General features: G+C 40.0%; 1 protein-coding gene across 1 annotated transcript in view; it reads left to right on the forward strand.

Annotated features, from left to right (window-relative positions):
* The window catches only part of MPPED2 (metallophosphoesterase domain containing 2), a 96,827-nt gene that overhangs the window by 35,458 nt on the left and 40,996 nt on the right, over positions 1-20,373 (forward strand). Inside the window, exon 3 of the mRNA XM_062494984.1 lies at positions 15,988-16,213. Within this exon, the coding sequence (XP_062350968.1) occupies positions 15,988-16,213 (226 nt within the window). The remainder of the gene's footprint in view (positions 1-15,987; positions 16,214-20,373) is intronic.

Raw genomic sequence — 20,373 nt, forward strand, 5'->3', positions numbered from 1 at the left:
CTGTGCTGTAGTTCCTTGATCATGTTACTTGAAGTGAGAAGAATGATTATGCAATTTTAATGCAGAGGTCTTCTTGTTAAGCTCTGCATATGTGGATGTGGTCCTCGGCGAAGTATTATCAATTATTTTAAAGTTCATTTTTGTGTGACTATTAGTATTTGAAAATAGCAGCATCACCTTGGAATTGCTGGTTGTTAAGTGGAATAGATGACAAAATGTAAATATGGTGTTGCTCTCAGAAGTATGGACAGACACTTGGTTCCAGTCTACACTTAAATTTATGCACTGGTGCTGTGGAAATTTGAAATTATGTTCAAAACTATTAAGCCACACACCTGCCAGAATGTGTTTGATATTGAAGATAGTGTAATTCAATTTGGGAAAAAAAAAATAAAACTAACTGTACCAGAACAGTATAATAGTAAGATCAAGCTCTTTTCTTATAACTGTTTAAAAATGCAGGGTCACATTCCACTTTTATCCTTTCTCAGTCTCTCTGGTCTGGCTTAGTTATCTGGCTTCATCTCCTCTCCAGGCATGGCTCATTTAGGGTTTAGAGTAAGTGTGTTCCTTTTACTAATGTACACTGAGAACAGTTTCAGTGTGATGTAGTGTTTTGCTCCATAAAAGTATATTTCTGATGCGAATTATTTTAGTGTCTGACATCACACTGTTTTCTAAAAAAAAACCCCAAAACTGTGAGTTCTAAATTTCTCCAGATTCAGTGGGGTATTAGCTCAAAGCATTCTGAGGTAATTTAGAACCAGAAGGAAGCTTGTGAATATTTTAAACTTAAATTATGGCAATAAAAACAAGTCTCTTCCTTTTTTATAAATTGATTTATTTCTGATCTGTGTTTTTACCATCTGGAGCATATTTTGAGCTCTGTATTGCTTTACTTGTTATAGCTAGAATGAATAATTGACTAAACGTAAAATACCATTTTGATGAACAAAACTCTGAGCACTCGAAAAAAACTTGCATTCATTGCAAGTGAAAGAAAATGCTGAGGTAGCTTTAATCCTGTAAGTATGTGTGAGTTTTGCACAGCTGTTCTGGGAGAGAGGGAAGCGACTCCCTGGAAAATATTTTAGTCCAATTTTGGAAACAACTCTGTCTTCCATGATGGCCCTGGTGAGAAGCTTCCTTAGGCTTGAGGCACTGGGATGGAGATATTTTATTTAGAGGTTGAGCTGGTGCTGAGGACAGGTGACTCACTCAGGTGCTCAGGACTTGTGGGTTTTCGACTGATTTAGAAGTTTTCTGGGTTAGGTATCTCACTCTGTCTTTACCATAAAGTTTTTTTTTAAACTTCTTCCTGGTTTATTTAGGGTTTCTTGCCGTATTACTGCTTAAGAATGGTTCCTTTGCTTTTGTTCTAACTTGAGCTGTGTTTAATGTAATGGTTAAATTCCCAGTTGTACTTAGTTTTCAATTCCCATACGGATTGCCTGAATTAATAATCAGTGCTCAGCTTTTATTTGCATATACCTTTTTATGATATGTTATTACTGATTTTTATCTTTGTTTCTTCTTCTCAAAGGAATACAAAAATAGTTTGAAGGTTTCATTTTATTATATTTATAAAGTAGTGGGAAAATACAACCATGTTCATTTTTGGTAATGGCTCAATAATTTTTCTTGATGTAATAATCTTGATGTGCAATGTGAAAACAAAAGTAGGAAAAAATACAAAATTCTCCTTTTGTGCCATGGTTATAATAGCTGCTTCTTCATATTTATCCTCTGCTCTGGGTCAGATATTAGATGCTCTGTGGGAAACAGAACCCCGGAAGTATAAGTTAGAAGGTAAAATAGAAGCAATTGGATAAAATGAATGTTGAGGTAGTAAAATTTCAACCAACTAAAATGGAATTTATGCCTGAGGAGCAGTGTAAAATCATTCATATCTGATCAGTTCCTTTTTGTTCTGCTCCTGTTATTCCTGGCAATTCTTCATAAAGAGATTTTACAAAAATCTATTTTTGCTATCTCCTAATGGTCTATAGAGAAACTGAGGGTTTTTAAACTGTGTTTGGTGCTAAAGTATAAAATTCTCCTTACGAATTGCTGTAGCCAGTCAAACCAAATATGAAGGTGTTATTTGACAGCCATTAGAAAACTTGGCTCAGATAAAACATGCTTTCAAAGAGAATAATGTTCTGAAGTGATTGGCTCTTCAGAAGTTTAAGATAATATATTAATTTGGTAATTTTCAATGAAAGAAAGGAGCCAGTGAGCACTGCAAAGTATTGCACAGTTCTTGAATGGATTTTCAGTCACAATAATTGCTTGGTCATTTCTTCGATCTGCTTCCCTGGGGTGCTTAATGTTGTTTTAGAAGGGGGGAGGGCATGATCAGATTCCTTATAACCAGCTATAACCAAACCAAATTTGTTAAAAACCCAAAATAATTCTTCCTTTCAATTCCCCCTTTCCCGCAAATCCACTTTGAAACAGAAAAGAGATTTATGGTTGCTGTATTGACTAGGCATGAAACAAATAATGCCACTCAGATAGAAACTTTTATAGACATTTTCATCAGATTCCTCCTCCAGTACTGCTGCCACAGCCACATATTGTAATGAGAATGATTTCAGTGGAGAGTAGTCGAAGGATTGATTCTTTGTACACCATCTAATTTAATGTTGCATCAACAATACAAAGTGCAAAAAATACTTCTCTCCTACATTTTCACACCGTGCACACCATATTAACAATAGCTAATTAAAAGAAGTCTTCATGTTAGTAGAGCATCACGTTCCAGGCTGGAAAGAACAATGGTTTCAGGATGGAGGAGTTGCTGGGGCTGGGGCTGGGGAGAAAGCACTGCAGATTTTAGTATAATGTGTAGTGTTCAAAGAAATTTTATTTCATCATAAAGATTAGCAGGCTGTGTAATTCAATTTAAAGCTGGTTGGCAGTGTTCTGTCTATTACAAAGCCTTTTTCTTTCTTTCTTTCTTTTTTTTTTTTTTTTTATTGCCAGTATTTTTTTATGTTGTATGTGACTACAAAACCTAGTAGACAGCAGGAATGATCTCTGGGTTTTGTACTTCCCACCCGCCTTTCTCTTTTCTGTTCTGCATGTTAGGAAATATGTGAGATTACCTTAAACTGAGCTACAAAACAGTCTGTCAGTGAAATACCATCCTAGATTTTTTGGCTTGTATAAAATAATAAATTTTCTTTGTGGCCCATCAGCCACTGAAAGTGAACACCTGCTAAAAATGTTCAATCGAGGGGGTTGAATCAAGCTTAAAGATCAAATGTTAGCATTTATTCACACTGGTTGTGGACATTACTGTGCTGTAGAAAGGCAACATGCAGCAATTTATGGTAATGCAAGACTGGCAGACCTTTATCTTACAGTAATTGCCTATACTAGGGGGTTAATAAATGTTCCAAGAATTACTGACTTCTTTTTTTCTTAAAGAAAAATAGAGAGCTGCTTATTGCTGGCTATAACCAGCTTGCATTGCTTGGTAATTAACCCTCTTGTTGCAGTGGGCTGAGTATGTGAGCTTGGGCAAATCCTGACACAAGGGCTGTGAAAGAAAGAGCTGTGCAACTCCACGTCTCCTATCCATCCCTGTCACACCTGCTAGCAGACCTTCAAACCTTAATTGCCTGCATTTAGGGAGTCTGTTGGTTTTGGAGGGTGGTTGTTAGGTTTGTGGGCACCACTGGTGGGGAGAGAAAGAAGAGAACCCCTTTTCCCAGAGCTAAAGGAACTTTTTATTTTCTTTGTCCTGCTCTGTCCTGGGCATGGCAGGGAATAACGGTGCCTGACCCAGAGGCAGCATCTTCAGCCCTGGTACGAGGCTGGGAGGACTCTCTGTGCTGCCTCACCCCATGCCAGCAGCCTGGGCTGGGTTGTGGTGGCCCTTCCTCAGCTTTGGGAAGGGAGTTTCTCCCTTTTTGGTGGCTTTGAGGCTCAGGTCACTTCAACGCCTCACTTCACTGAGCTGTTCTGGACTCTTTTCTGGTCCTGCACCCCAGCTGAGAGGTGACAGTCACCAAACCCTCTGTGGCTACTGATGGTGCCTTTAGTGGAGAAGGAACAAAGCAGCGCTCCAGGGGACAGCAGTGTATGGAGAGAGGCTGTGGAGAGCCAGTATGGGAGAACAGAACATCAAACTGGAGGTGGGATGGAGACTGCAAAGAAGAAGGAGACAAATGAGAGCACGGGCATATAAAATACTGGACCTGCTCTTTCTCATCTGCTTCTTCCAGAGCTTCATCTCTTCTCGAGTTAATAAAATTTTAAAAATGAGAGCTCAGGAACACTCTGTACTTTGAATTTCCTGTAATTTTTGGTAAGTGAGCCATAAAGACATCAGAATTATGTGCATCTTTCCTAATGAACCAGAAGCTTTCACATTACAGGGCAGGCTGGGTATCAGAGTGCAGTAGCTCCTTTTCTCTTGAATGTTGCCATTACATTTTTTTGGTGTAACCAGCCAACACAAAGGGTTCTTAGTTTAAAACAGAGCTGCAAATGATAAAAAATTGCCCGCATGTCCTTACTTTTCCCTGAGCTGCTCTCTCCCATATGTTACTCTGAAGGCTCCCTGCTCCCTCAGCAGCACTTGGCATTTCCTTCACTGCTGAGAGATGAGCAGAAAAGCTGCAAGGCAGACACGAAGTTTGCTGCAGTTTTGCGCAGGAGATGTCTCCTGACCGTGGTGGGGAAGGAATTTGCTCCTTCTGCTCTCCTCTGCCCCTGCTGCAAGTTTCAGCGGTCACTGGGAATAAAATAATGCATCCTGTGATCCTGGACTGATGTCCCCTTGTGAAACCCCACGTGAAGTAATCCGCTCTGCGCAGAAAGCCACTCCTCATTTGCTGCCTCCTTGCTGTAAATGACAGTGCTGTGCCATCAGCTGGAGTGGGAAAGGCAGGGGGGGATGCCCTGCTGTGGTGGGCAGCCAGGCTGCACAGGGCAGGGCAAGGAAGAGCCTCTGCTCTGGAGTTGGAAGGGATCTGGCATTGGAGTGAGTTCCCAGAGTGTGAACAGAGTGGAAGCAATACAGCTGTTCGTAAACAACTGCTTCCCTGAGACCAGCTGGGAAAACAGTGATGCTGGCCTGCAAGGTGAGAGGGCAAAACCTTAGCAGAAAGGAGAATAAATAAGGAATAAATTGTTACCTTTGTCTTAAGTGACTGAAATAGCTGCTCTCTGAATGTTTTGTCCTAATGGCCAGCTCTGATGAGCCGCAGTTGTCGCGTTATTCAGCAAAACTTAGTCTGCATATCCTGGCTTTTTACAGTAGGTTTCTCATCCTGTCTTTTGTTTTAAAGGCTAGGAAAAAAAAGGCTAAAATGGGTAAGTCAGAAGCAGCCCTACTCTGCAGAAAACACACTAGGTGAAAAATTGCATGCTCCAACAATTAACCATAGCATTTAATTAAGGAGAAATATTTATTTGTGGACCAGAGTTCTCAGTGTCCTTCTCTGCACTGAAGTACAGATGCTGCATGGTACAGATTTTCAAGCACCTTGTGAAAATGTTGCTGTGAATTCAGATGCACAATAAGTACTGTAAATCTCACACATTCCTTTAACTTGGTTTAAAAACATTTCACTCCTAGGTTAGTGCCTTCCAATTATCCTTATTGAAGTGCAGAGATGGCAGCAACAGAGGGCCTTATCTGCTTGTAACAAGGGAGGAAAGATCAAGAGTTTTACCTGAATTCTGTCACAAATAAAGGCATGCAAACTGTTGCAGAACAGAGTTTACATTGCATGCATTGTTTTTAATTTTCTGTTTTCTCGTGCCTTTGGAAGGACAATTAGGAGGTATTTCAGCACATAGTTTTCTGCAATGAAATTCAAAGATTGGGATTCTTTAAAAAACTTCAGTCTGAATTTGAACTGTCTGTTGTGAGGTCCTGGGATGTTGTAATATAAATTAAAACTAATAAACTGGTTATTGAAATTCTGCAAAGCCAGTAGAAAAGAAGGGGTGGCAAGAAACAGTAGCAGGGGTGAGACAGAGAATTCAGAAATCACTGGTGCCAATGTCCATAGTTACCACTCTAAATCTTTATCAGGCTTCAAGCTTCCTTCTCTCTCTCATTTTAGTGTTGAGTGTTTGTCCCTGTGCTTGAACTCACAAGGAAGGGATCTGTGTCCTCCTGCTCAGGGAATTCTGGATGGCCAGGGAAATGCCCTGTGTAAGAGGAATTCAGTTCCTTGCAATAACATGATACAGCTGGAGTGATTTGGTTGTCTCTCCTAGTAGCTAAGAAACCTCTCTGTGAGCTGGGTTATTAAAAGGAATTTCCTTACGGGGCTCAGGAGATTCCTGGTATCCAAGTTCATCCTGACAGACTGTAATGGAATGTTTCATTTTATTTAGAATAATAAATTTAAACACAGGGTTCAGCAAATTATGCTGGAGGTTCCTAAAGACCTGCCTGAATATTTCAGTTGGCTGTAATTTCTGCTTGCATATTCTCTGTGCTCTTTGTGTTTTATCCTCCGTAAGAAAGCTCAGAAAAGGACCATGGAGGTGGTTCTGGAACACAGAACTATCCATGCTGTCACTTGGATATTGGGCTCTAGAAGTGGAGTTTAGCTCAAGCTTTTGATTTCTGCCCTTCTAACTTAGAAAAGGAAGAAACAATTCCCAACAAGCATCATCAGCATTGCCATGTGAAAATAGTCTTAAAACTACCTTTGAATATCAAACTTGCTTCTTATACTTTAATGTTTACAAATAAAAGCACAAGCCCTGATCACAGGGCAGACTCTCAAAAGCAGCTAATTGCTTTAGCACACTGGAGAATGTTACACTCTCAGAGTTATTAAAAAGCTGTCGTCCTGCTTTTAGGCAGTAGTTCATGCTTTTAAAACCTTTGGGATATTTAACAAACATTTTATCTTATTTCTTCTCTTTATTTTCCTTGTGATTATTTTTGCTATCCCTGCTTTCATCTTTGCTCTTGTCATTATGGGTATTTATCCACATAACACTGGTACTGATGGTTGGTTAATTATGATGTTTTGTAGTTTACCAACACTATACTCAAAAAATCATAATTTTAAAGGAGGCATTTCATTTCCAGGTATAAAATCAAGTGGTTATGTAGAATATAATGTATCATAGTAGAATATAATGTATTATAATGTAATATAAAGAAAATAGTTCTTAGGAGCTTCTTGTTTGTGTATTTTGAGATTTTTCTCTTCACAAGAAATGCTCTGAATACTTTCCTGGGATACAGAAAAAAAGGAGATATTTGAAGGGATGTTTTGTCAGAAATACTGACTGGGTTCTACAAGGCCACAAGACAGAGGAAAGTGATTTCCTACTGCTTAGGGCATTTGTAAGTCTGAGAGACTTTCTTCTAAAAATGAGAAAACAAATAATGGGAACTAATACTAACAAAGACTTGGGAAAGAGGAAAATGTTTTGGCAATGGTATGTTTCCCTGGTGGTGTATTTATTTGTTCCTATTAAGATAGGTGGACAGATACTGGGAGGATCCTGGTAGGGGGGTGTGTGTTGGTCAGTCCTGTGGGCAGGAAAGGAAGTTCTGCTGCTTGCTTAAAGGTCTCTGTCAATAAGGGAGAAGAAATTGGGGAAGAATCCAGATCTGGGTCCTGCACTCATAATTCTCATTTCCTTCACTAAGTAGAGAGGAGTTTATATCAAACCTTGTTCTCTTTCAAATAAAGATTTCACTTTTTCTGGAAAATCTTGTCCTTAGCTTTCCCTGGCCTTTTGCAATGTGAAAATCCATGTACATTAAAATACCAAGACATTGCTTGTGATAATTATGATTACCTTAATTACTTTCCGTATAATTGTTTCTCCAGATGACCTCCTTTTTGGTGACTTTTATTCATTTATTTTGGGGGGTGAGGGGGGGGGAGGGGAAGACTTAATTGGAATTGTAGATTACAGAGATAAAGGGTGTGTTATGAGAAATAGGTCCAGACCTGTTTATGTCAGGCAGTGGAAGTTGGTTTTTTATATTCTTGAGATGCATGGAGAAAAAGAATTTAAATTGCTACAGTATGTGTGTGCAGAAGGTAATATCAACAACCAATGTATTATTTCAAAATCTGGTGAATTTCTTTATAGAGGATTAGGTTATATAGTGTGGGGGGCTCTGAAAAGAAAATAGAATTGTGTATTGATGCCTTTGGAAATATTATTTGAGGGCAATAAAATGTTCACTTGAAATTCCCTCCTGAGTGGAGAAAATGGAGTTTGTTTGCAGTAATTGCATTTTCCAGCATTTGCTTTCGCGCTTTCCAATATGAGTTAAGCCAATTGGAACCTGTGATTTTGTTTTGCTTATTGGCAAAAGTACCATGTAAATTGATCTGTGATGCATTTATAGAGAATGCTTGGAAAATTTTGAAAGAGAGATGCCTTTCTCTTATTAGATTTAGATAGTATTAGGGCTCATATTTATGTTTTAGCCTAATGTAATAGTAACCAAAAATGTTTCTTTTCAATTAAGTCTAAATTAAGTCCAAGAAGGGCATTTCTACTTAGTCCTACTGGCACTGTAAAGGCAGAGCTTAAGTTCTTGCTCTCAGCCTTAGTATTTGGAGTTCAAGGTCACAGCCGTTCTAAAATTTGTCAGCCCTGGTACATTAGGATCTTGATTGCAAGAGAAAAATCTAAATTCCTGTTGGACAAAACAGAATGTATTTGTCTGTATGTCCAGTCCACGTGCACTTACAGACCCTGAACTGGAGGGAGTTGATTCAAGTGTCTCGGTTACTGTAAATAGAGGGTAATTCTCTTTAGGGAAGCACCCTTCAGCTCTGCCAGACAAAAGGTGTTCTCACCTGAAAATCTCTTTTAATTTTCAAAGGGAGAACCATTTCCCTTAAAGGATCCCTTAGAAGGGGAACACAGCACCAGCACAGACCTGGGAGTCCTTTAGGTATTATTTTGCTATGGGAAAGAGGGGAGGAGCAGGAATTACCATTAATGCCACAAGCACTTGTGAAAATGAAAAGGGACAGACAAGGCAATTGCAATTTCCAGGTGGGGTGGTGTCTCAGAATTTGCTAAATTTAAAAAGAAATTTTAACAGCTGCCAGCTCCTTTGATTTTAAGTTACGTGATTTTATTTTTTTTCCTCTTGAAAGCTCTATCTTTTAGGTTGCATAATTAAAAGCCTGAAAGGAAAGCCTTGCACTAGCAAGCAATCTGTGCTGCTTGCATTTCAGATTTCATAATTTTAAAGTCAATTTGGGGGGACTTTTTACACCTAAAGTTGGCAGTGCTGTGAGCTGCAAAATCTGGAGGAGGCCTTTTTTTTTTTTTGCTTTTGAGGTTAGACTGAACAAAAACTTCAGATTCTGTTTCAAAACAAAGAAATGTCGTATATTAACTGTTAAAACTTCAGTGAAGATTTCCGTGTTTCAAAAAAAAAAAAAAAAAAGTATTTCAATGACAGCAGCCCAGTGAAGTTGAAAACAAGCTGGAGATCAAAACCCAGGACAAGTTATGTCAGAATAATGCTAAGGAAGCCATGGAGCACCGAAGGGAAACTAAACTCGTCGCTGACTTGGTGCTACAATTTTCATTTCAACAGACTGGGAAGGGGCGGGGGGGGGGGGGGAGGAGAAGAGAGATATTAATGACAAACATTGGAATAATGTTAGGGTCGAGGTATAAAAACATAGAAGCAAGGAGTGGTTAGCAGTGCCAGAGCAGGGTCGGGCTGCCCCGTGGCCGAGCGGGCTCCGCGGTGTCCCTGCGGCTCCCGCTGCACCTGGGCACGTCTCGGCCGGCGCTGGGCAGCGTCCACTGCCTGTGCTGGTGGAGGAGAGGACGGGTGCAGAGGAGACCCTTGGGTGATTGGGCTCCACCGAGGCTGCGGCATCGCAGCTCTGCGCCCCGGGAAAGGAGCCGGAGTGTCCCGGAGCTCCTGGCTCTGCCCTGCTGAGCCGCCTTCCCTCCGTGCTTCCTGCCTCTCCTGGCTCAGCCTCGGCATTACGGTAACGTAGCTTTTTGTGTTTAATGTTTCTTAGACTTGGTTTTCCATTGGCAGCATGGAAGAAATCCTAATGCATGAGTTTCAGAGGAGAAGGTAGCAGATCTCTGAAGCTGCGGTGTGGCTCGATCCGCAAGTGTGAGTATTAACGCTGGAGCTGTCAGGCCTTGTGGAAATTAATGAAGCCTGACGGCTGCAGAGGGAAAGGTCAGAGGCAGAGCTTGCACTTACCTAACACTTCTGTTTTGTTGTGTCTAACAGTGTTTCCAACAAAGGGGAGCTTTAATGTACAAGCTTTGGATTTATCACAGGAATTCAAGGGTCTCAGCCTTTGCCTCTCCCTGTGCTGCGATCTGATGTTTTCTTTGCATAAAGGCAAAACAGTTACATTTTCATTCATCTTCTCTTCTTGCTCTGTTGCCCGTGTGTGTTTTGCCTTTATTTTTTCTTCCCCAAAACTGGAGGAAAAAAAAATAAAGAGGCATCTGAACTGATGATGGAATACTTTTCACTGGGGAGATTTTGAGAGATCTTGCACTTCAGTTTTTTTTGTACTGTTTTAGAAGCATGCTCTGATTTTGTGCACGTTCTGTTTCTTATTTGCTGCCATTTTGTTTGGTTTTGTTTTAATTGTTTCATCGTGTAGGTTTTTACAGATACAGGGAGCTAAACTACATAGAAATTCATGGGCTGTATTTTCAGCCAGTGTGTTGGTTGATACCAGTTTGAGCTGTTCCATTGAGGATATTTGTGAAGGCTGACTTGATTAAAACAGCCAAAATATTTTCATAATCAGTTGGTCAGTCTCATCTTGGAAAAGATGCTTTCCTTACCCTGTTTTGGATCTCGGTACCTGAAGTGGGATGTTGGTGGGATAGGTATTAAGCTTCCACAGCTTATCCTGTGGAAGCTGGAGTCTGTATAACTCACACAGTCTAACTCTCTTATTACTGCTGAAGGAGAAGCAGCAGCCTTCAAGATATTCTGTTTCTGTTTTAGAAAGCTGAAAGGAGCCTCTGTGTGTTGTGACTGTGCTATAAATGCTGGGAAGAGAGAGTGGCCATGACCCTGTGATGCCAAGGGCTTTCCATGGGAAACCTCTTTAGGAAGAGCTGCAGAGCTGCTGGCCAGTGGTGGGCTGTGCTCAGTGGTTGCCCTCAGCAGCTGCAGCTCTGGGGACTGGAAGTCTGTAGCAGCAAACCAAAATCTGCTCCTCCTGTGTTTATCCCTAGACGTGAATGGGGCTGGTTATAGGGGAATGCTCCATGACCAGTTTTTCACTTTTGGGGCAAATACAATACACCATAAATTTGAGATGATTCACTTGCACGCACATCTCTCTCTTGTACAGTTTTCCCTCTTTATGAGCGGACTAAGATTTATACTTCAAGGCTTCTCAGCCTATTTCTCAGCATATGGCCAAAGGGTTTATGAGGCTATGAAATAGGCATGAAAAAAAGCTTCATGTTTCATGGAAGTGTTGTGTGGTTTGAATAGTTAATGCACGCATATGCATATTCAGAGCTTCGCATCAAAAGCACTTGCATATCATTTGTGTGTAAATACAGGTTTCTACCACTATATAGACAGCTAGTATTACATTATTTCTTATTCCCCTACTTCCCTGTGGGGTTTGCAGGTAACAGTAGTCGAAAAATAATGTGATTTTCTATTTTCAGAGGGACTCAGCAGTTAACGTTCACTGCCAGGCAGACTCCTTTTCATGTCTGGCAGCTCTGTAGAACTTGGGCTATGTGACTAAACTGTACTCACATGAAGCCTGTTATTAAAATGGGAATGGTTGTTCGACAGATTAAGGCTTCCTAGGATCCAAGTGCTTAAGGTGAACTTAAAGAAACCTATTGAAACAACCTACTTATGCAGGTTAAAAAAAAACCCCACAAACCCTTGGCCCCCAGTCTTCCTCCCTTGTCCCATGTAATAGATCTATTTAAAGTCAGTCTGTTGTTCAGCTGGCTCTTGAAGTGGTGTAAGTGGTTGCAGCCAGCAATAGAAGTTTTGTCTTAGCAGCATTCACAGATCCCCCCCACTCCTTTTTTGCTACATCAGTTTTCATTTGGATCAGTGCTCTGATCCTCTGTGCTCTGTGCACACCAAATCCTGCTGTTGGTAGGAAGATGTCATGGCACAGGAGTAAAGATGAACCCTTGGGGGACAAAGTACTTGGGACTGTAGCTTGAGGGTTGTTGACTTGTTAGACCAGAAATCACAGAAATTTTCTGAGACTCCCAGATTAATGCATTTACCGTAAACAATTCCATTTTTACAAGTCATTCAGAGATAACCATTGTTGCCTTTATTTGAGCAAGAGTGGTATTGACCTTTTGGCTTCCAGAAGAGAACAACTTGTCTAATTGCAGTATTTTCTTGATCAATGATTACATTGTGCCCTTGCTTCTATTGGTGAGAGTAGATGCTGAAAAACATCTCAACCAAAAAAAATGCATCTATTTTGAAGATACACATATGTAGATCCCGTGTGTATGTATTTGTGTGTGTATATATATATACACACACATAAATATGGGTTTCAAATACTCCAGTGTAAGTGACTACTTCACAGACTTAGTGCGCTGGTCATTTTTGCTATTTGTAATTTTAGCCTTTTGATCTCACCTGTTACACATTTAAGTGTTTTAAATAAACTCAGTCATTCTGCTGTGAGTTAATAACTGGGGTTTCTGAAGTGCTCGGCCCAGCAAACAGATCACTCTTCTTCTAGTTTGGAAAAGGATTCTTCTAATTGTTTTCCAGAGTCACAGTGTAAATTAGAATGAATGATGTTACTGATACATAATGGAAGTTTTGATAGTTAGGAAACCAGACAAATAAAGACCAAACGCTAACAAAGATTTAGTGAAGAAAAATGAGGAAAAGCCTTTCAACCTCTGTGTTGTGCTGTACAGGCAGCACTGATGCAGATACGCAGAGATTAATCTGGTCTAGATAAAACTAAATTACCATGGAGTAGGAGATTTTTGAAGATGACTGTTTATGTTTCCATATTAAACACAAGGTCAACAGATTCTATACAGAGGGCAGGTCTACCAAAAGAAAACACACCAAAATATTTCAGAAATTGTATCATAGAGAGTGGATGTTGCACAATGCCACAGGGCCTTTCAAGAAGAAAAAAAAACAGAATGTGATGAATAAATAGCTGATCTGATTGCAGGTAATTTATTACTGTAATTGGTACTATATAGTCCTTCCTCAGGGAAGAGAGAAGAATTCGATGGGACTTCCTCTTGCTGCTGCCCTGGTTTTTGATGTGTTTGCCTTTTGAGGGCTGGTGTTGCTCACGGCAAGCTCCTGGGCCAGCACCAGAGAAGGAGAACCAGAAGTGACCTGGGGGCCCTGGGTGGGGAGCAAGCCTTGGTGCCCTTCCTACAGCAGATGTTGCACTAGGCGCAGGTACAGAGCACAGGAGTCGTGCACGAGCCTGGCTTGGTGGCTGTCACACGTGCCACCAGCACTGGGTGCAGCACCACCGAGCCTGAAATCAAGGGTGGGTGCTGAAGAGCTTGGGTCCCTGTGGGGGCTCTTCTCCAGGGTCTGTCTTGCTTCATTCCTTGGTCCTGGTGTTGAGCCTTACTTTTTGTTGGTGGGCTCCCGGGCAGCAGTGGGGAGAGGCTGCTCACTGCCAGTGCTCCTTAACTCCCCAGTGCCTCCTCTCAAGAAATGAACTGGTGGAGCATCTCCTTAGTCCTAAAAACACCAACAGCTATCTTCACACCAATTGCAAGAAATACTGTCTGGATTTCCCCTACAGATTTCAGGTGCTTACACACCATGTATGAAGTTACATTTATATGTTTTAATAATTACTGATGTCACCATTCATTTGCCTTTGGATGTCCTGTGTGTCTTCAAAGGAAGTCCTTATTTTTAAAATGTCAAGATAAAAAAATACTGAGCAAAGTGCTCCAGGCTTAATTGGGCATAATATCAGCAAAACGTGCTGGTTTTCAAGTCTACCAAAATAAATGAAAGTGTAAAGCTTGGACATGTATCAAGATGAAGAGTTTCTGTGTTAAAACAGGCAAATACTGTTAACTTAGCAGAAACCTTAACATCTCCATCCCACTTCTCTGAGAATATTACTACACCTAGCTTGTTTTGGGGGATTGATGGTTATAACAAGTGTATCAAATATCATGTTGGTGATATCTTTTATGTTTCCTGGGAGAAGAAAAAATAGTAATTTTATCTTGTGCCCAGAAGTCTCAGAGAGCAGGAATTGTAGGTACATGCCACACAGAGTTTTTAAATAAAAATGCATTGCAGAGCAGCATGTAGTAGAGATGGGGAAGGGGAGGAAAGTGGGAAAAGAGTGAGTCAAAAACTGTACAGGAGCATTTATTGCATCTCCTGAGCTTTTATTCTAATGCAGCACCGCAGAGAGTTACGAATATGTACAAGCTGTATTTTTTTTCAGATGTGAGGTGAAAAACATAGTCTGCTTGGTTTTTTCAAGGCATTTGTAGCTTTTGTTGTTTCTGTCTAGAATTAAGTAGTTTTGCAGAGATTATGTTTGCACACATACCTTGCATAATTCCTGTTTCTGTGCTGTAAATATTGAAAAAGCAGAGGGGTTTGACTGGTTCCCCTGCAAGTCTTATTTAGGGGAAAAATTAATCTTATTGTATATACTTACAGCTTTACTCTGAAACTTACTTTTAAAAAGAACCCAAACAATTTCAAAAGTTGAAAGGCAAGTTTTAAACTAGCAAAATCACTTCTACTTAGGAGAACTGTTCTCACAAGAAATGCATAACATTTGATTCTTTCTTCCCTGGGACAGATGTTGTGAGTTCCAGAACTGGAAGACGAACCTACAGATTTCTACATACATCTTGCTGCCTTTTTTTTAAAAAAAAAAAAACAAAGACAAACTGCACAAAAATCCCCCTAAAGAACCCAACCATTTCTAAATGATTATTAGTAATAAACACCAAAAATGAAGGATAAGGTATGAGACTAAGAAATCAGGCTTATTGTGAGGGCAGTAGCAGTTAGCTCTGATGCAATTTTACGTGTGATTTTTGGCAAGTCACAGTGGGACAGATTTTGTAAAAGAGCCTAACTTCTGTGAAGGCACCACACTATGGGACTGTATTTTTAAGGGAGCTCAGCACCCAGTATGTTTATTTGGAGGATCTGGCACTGATTGCTGGTAGCAAGTGCTTGAAAATCTGTTCTGAACTCCAAAAATCTGTCTCCGTGAACATGATCCATGCCTCCTTCCAAACAATGGTATTAATTTCCCTGAATTGAGGGGAGCAAACATGTAATTCTTTACTTCTGACTCTCATGGTAAATGAATTAACCAGATTTTCCTTTTTCCTAGTTTGCCTTATTTGGCTGAGTTTTTGTGGTTTTTACTTGTGCGCTGTTTACAAGAAATGACGTACTGCCATGAACATAATAACAAAAAAAAATAATAATATAAAAGTACATTGCAAATGAATTGAAGATTGGTGAATAGACTAGGTCTTGAATAAATACCACTGGAATACAAATTAATCCAAGTAGCATCGCAATGTAAAGACCAAGAGCCCCAGCTGTCTGTTTGGTGCTCTCAGGATGCAGTTGGCAGGCACTCTGCAGTCTCTGGTCACCTGCCCAGGTTCCTCACTGCAGGTCACTCCTGGGGACTGCTGCCTCTGACCCGGACTAAGGCCTCATTGCCACAGGCAGGCGAATAATCCAGCAGTGGTGTTTTAGGGCACCTTTGGAGCTGGTTTGTTTCCTGCCAGCTGGTGCTGTCGAACCGTGCAGCACAGCTCTTTGCTGTGCCACGGCTTCGTGCGCTGTCCCCTGCATCTGGACGCCGTTCCAGGGAGTGGCTGAGGAGCAGCATCAGTATCTGTGTGCCCAGCTTGGAGAGGCGCTCGGGTGTTCCGCTCTGTCACTGCTAGCTGTCTGCTCGTCGTGCCCGCGTCGCTGCTCTGGGAGCAAATGTGCTAATTGAGTCCTCTTTTTTGTTATTTCAGGAAATCTACCATATGAATATAAAATAGTGATTGCTGGGAATCATGAACTGACATTTGATAAGGAATTCATGGCAGACCTTGTTAAACAAGATTACTACCGCTTTCCCTCTGTGTCCAAATTGAAACCAGAGGACTTTGACAATGTTCAGTCACTCCTGACAAATAGTATTTACTTACAAGATTCAGAGGTAACAGTTAAAGGATTCCGAATATATGGTGCCCCGTGGTAAGTCTCAATTTAAACTTTCTTTGCTGTTTATTACTTGAACCGCAGCAGGAGTCATTCCTGCTAAACGTGCATGAAGCTGCTTTGTTGCATTGCCCTGCAGAACAATATCAGACTTAGCTGTAACCATTCCGAAACAGTTGCTTTTCTGTTTTGTTTTTTTTTTTTTTTTCTTTTCTTTTTTGGATAGATAATCTCCCTTTAGCCATGTGTGTGAAATAAGACAAAAGGAGCTGTAACTATTTCTATTCTGCCTGGTGAATTCACTGAAACTGTGTAGTCAATACCGACTCTGTGCTTGTGGATTAACTGTGGTGGCATTTTGGGATGTATTAGGGAAACTCCATTACATGCTATACTGTTGAGCTATTTATTTATTGCTGTGCTAATAGATTAGTGTGGTGGCATTTAACACCCACACAGTATAAGGCCAACCACACAGCAGGTGCTTTAAGTCTTTATTTTTGATCAGTTCTGAGCATTGCTTTCTTTTGCTTGTAAAGTTCTAACTTTAGATAACAAAATTTCAAACCAGGTTTGGTCTCATTCCACCCATGTGTCATGCATGCGTGTCATGCAGGAAAGATTGCTGCCCAGTTTTGTGTCCTTGTTTTTTCTACATGTCATTTAATTGTGATTCATGACATCTTTCTGTGGAGCCTTGGGTAGCACTTGCTCTAAATTCTCATGCTAAGAAGAGCCACAATCCTTTCAGGCTTTTTCCAGAGACCTGAACTTGAGTGATGGTGATAATCATTCTGTCGCTTGGCATTCTCGATTGTCAGCAGAAGTACTGAGATGCTAATTTATGCACACCTATCAGAAGGGCTTATTATAAGCTTACAACTTATTTTTGATGTCAGGCTTGCTTTAAAGGTGAAAGTAGGAGAGGAAGGAGGGATGACAGGGGTTGAACCAGGAAGTGGGACAAGCCCATACATGCATTAGGAATTCTCCCCTTCATCTCGGCTTTGTTGTTTTGGCCTGCAGACCTTGGTGATTAGTGTGACACCACACATATTGATGCTTCTGACAATGCTTTTTCCTGGTCATATTGTATGCATTAGTGCTGGCTAGAAAACTGTGATCTAGCTCTGTATCTCACATTCTTGACTTGAGCTACTAATCTTTTAATTTAAGTCATAGCCTTTAGCTACTACTTTAAATCAGCCTGACATTACTTAGCCAAAAAAAAAAAAAAAAAGTAATGCTCTAAATCCTGCAATATCAGCAAATTGGGAAAGATGATCTTAATTCAGGTTAGGAATTGTCCCTTTAAGACATTTCAAAGTAATTTTTTTGTAATAGCAGTGCAGAAGGCAGGGCATTTAAGGGCTTGGGTAGTGAGGTGGGTTAGAGGTTTGCCTGCGAGGAAAGGAGCTGAGGAAGCTTTGCTGCTGAGGTTGAGATGGTGTTCAGCTGCTTTTGTAGGAATGCATCAGACTTGGAGCGCCTCTGCAGGCACCCAGTGATTAGGAAGTGTAGGCATATTTCCAAATTTATTTGGATCAGATTTACCTGAACTCAGCTTCCTAGAGCACTGCTGGACAGACCCAGAGAACACAAAATCCGAGTCTGGAGGAGAGAGAGTTTGGTATTCTCTGAAGGGGAGAACTGTGTTGCACCATTACATTTACTTTTATATGTACTGGCAATATGTTCTTTTGTTTCTTCTTTTCCTTCCCAGATCTATAATGGAAATCTGTCATCCTTTTGTCTCCAGCTGCATTTAGAAGTCCTTTCAATTTGCAGGTGTACAATTGGATTTAGAATGTTTGTTCTGGAATATTAAGGGACATCACATCAAGACAGTTGTCTTAGCTGTAAAAAGTGAATGGCATATGTATCCTGACCTAGTCAGGGAAGACAAACCTGAATTAATCTTTCCTATAATCCATTGATAACTGGATTTTTCCCATTAGTGATGCATGATAAATGAAGCTAGATTGTTAGAAATTCACACTGACCCCGAACCAAGTGCAACAATAAACAATACTTCAGTTGTGTTTAGCTGTGAAAAATTGTTGTCAATCATGTTTTGAGCAACTGTTGGTGTGGAGCTGAGGCTGCTGTTTTCAATACAGCATTTTAGATCAATCAGCCAGTTTGTGTTGAGAGCAGAAATGTGGTATTGTCCATGCATTTTCTCTCTCCCCTGCCCTCCATTTTTTTTTAATAATGACGGTTTCTAGAAAATGTAAAAGTTTGCTAGCTTTTTTGTATTTTAGCCTGTCTTTTGGAGGAAGGAAAAGTCCCATCAGATATTAGAAAGTTCTGCTCTAATTTTGTTCTGTGCCCGGAACTGAGACAGAACAATAAGACAAGCATTTTATCACTTCTTAAATTTTTATACTCTCTCCCCTCCAATCACATCTTGCTCTATTCCTATAAATCTTCAGATTACCCCAGAGGAAGAGAATTTGTGGGGTTTTGTATGTATTTATGGCCTCCTTACCCCAATTAGTTCTGTCATGTAAATGGAACACTGGTCATTAACCCAGAAGGTGTGCCAACCCTAACGTGAGATAAGTTGGCACATTCAATTTATGTGCAGTTTTGCTAGTATTTCCAGAGGGGGGGTGGGGGGGGGTGTGGAAATCTCATTTGCTGATAAAGCTACTGGTTTTAATTTTAAAAAGAGGGATCAAACCAAGAATAACAGATGTGATTCTGGAGGTTTCAGCCTGTCAGGGGTTTCTAAGAAGTAATTGCCAGAGCACTGGGAAGGCTGGCTATAAGTCATCTATCTAGAAAATGTAAATTGCCAACTCAGTGTAAATACAGAAAAGAAATATCAGTTCATATTCATTAGATGTTATTACTCATGGTACATCTAAAAGCTTTCTAAAGACCAAAGAGAATTCAAGTAGTGCCTCCTAACTTACAATTTAGCAGAATTTGTGATAAAAAAATAACTTACAATACATGGGAGCATTCATGTGTATTTGCAATTGGAATGTGCAGTGGTGCATAACAACAGCCTCTAAGGAGCAGAAAATTTGAATTTAGCCTGATGGCTCTGAGAGTATTAAATGGCATTAGCTGGAGGGAAGTTGAAAAGAAGTGTATCAGCTCCTAAAAGAGAAAAGTGCAAGGGTGGGACATAAATCACATTCAGAGCTCTGCTCATTTTCTGAGGTGAAGAATATAACTGACATTTTCACACCTTAAACAGGAGCTTCTTTGATGTACCTTGAAGTAACAAAATGGCTGAAGAGTTTCCATTTGGTCTATAGATAACAATCCACAAAAACATTCCCCTCCTTTCTCTTCCTTCTGACTTTGCCCTATGAACCTGGCTTGTTTGGTGGGAAAATAATAGATAGTTTATGCAGTGAAAAAAAATCTGTAAGATTCTAGTAAAAGCATTTTCTCCTTGGGAAATTTGAGATTGAGGTTTCTTATTGAACAGGACAGAAAATAAAGCCAGTGATGGATTTGTGAATTTTTAAATCTTAAAACTCCCTCTGTGAAGTAAACATAAGCATAACTCATACTGATGGATCTGTGAAAGGGTAAGGAGAGACAGTCTGTTTGTACTGCAGCTTTGGGTGCTGAATATGCATAAGTGAATTAGTGTAAGTTTTACTTAAATTCAAATGTTATTTTAATATACGTGTTGTTTTTTTTTAAATTATATTTGAAATTGTTCACGCATGCTAAGGGCTGAATTTCCCATAGTATGCTGTAGACGTTTGGATACAAATATTCTCACAATGTGTGTTTTCTAATGAAGCTTTAAAAGCATTCAAACCACCAGAGAACTGCAGTTAACTGGAGCAAGAATTTGTTTAAACCACATTTTGACAGAAACAATTGTTCAGGGAGAATGTTTTTCTCTGTTTTATTTTGTTCTGCTGATCAACTCTATAGGTAGCTTTTGTGGGTTTTTGCTTGTTTGAAAGAGAAAAGTAGTTGGAAAGAAAAAGTATTCTGATGTACTTTCTTTTGTGTGCATTGAAATTCGTGATTCTTAGTTTATGAATAACGAGGCAATAGGCTTATTTGCAGATTTTAAATTCTCTTCTACATAAAAACTTCACAAAAAATGTCAAAAGCTGTTAGTGTAAAATAATCAAACAAAGCAATCCTTTACGTTATTTTTAGCTATGAATGTGTGTGAGCAAATTCCACTCGTATCTAACAGAATGAGAAGTAAA

This window comes from Cinclus cinclus, chromosome 6, assembly GCF_963662255.1.
Source record: "Cinclus cinclus chromosome 6, bCinCin1.1, whole genome shotgun sequence".
In the NCBI taxonomy this organism is placed as follows: Eukaryota; Metazoa; Chordata; class Aves; order Passeriformes; family Cinclidae; genus Cinclus; species Cinclus cinclus.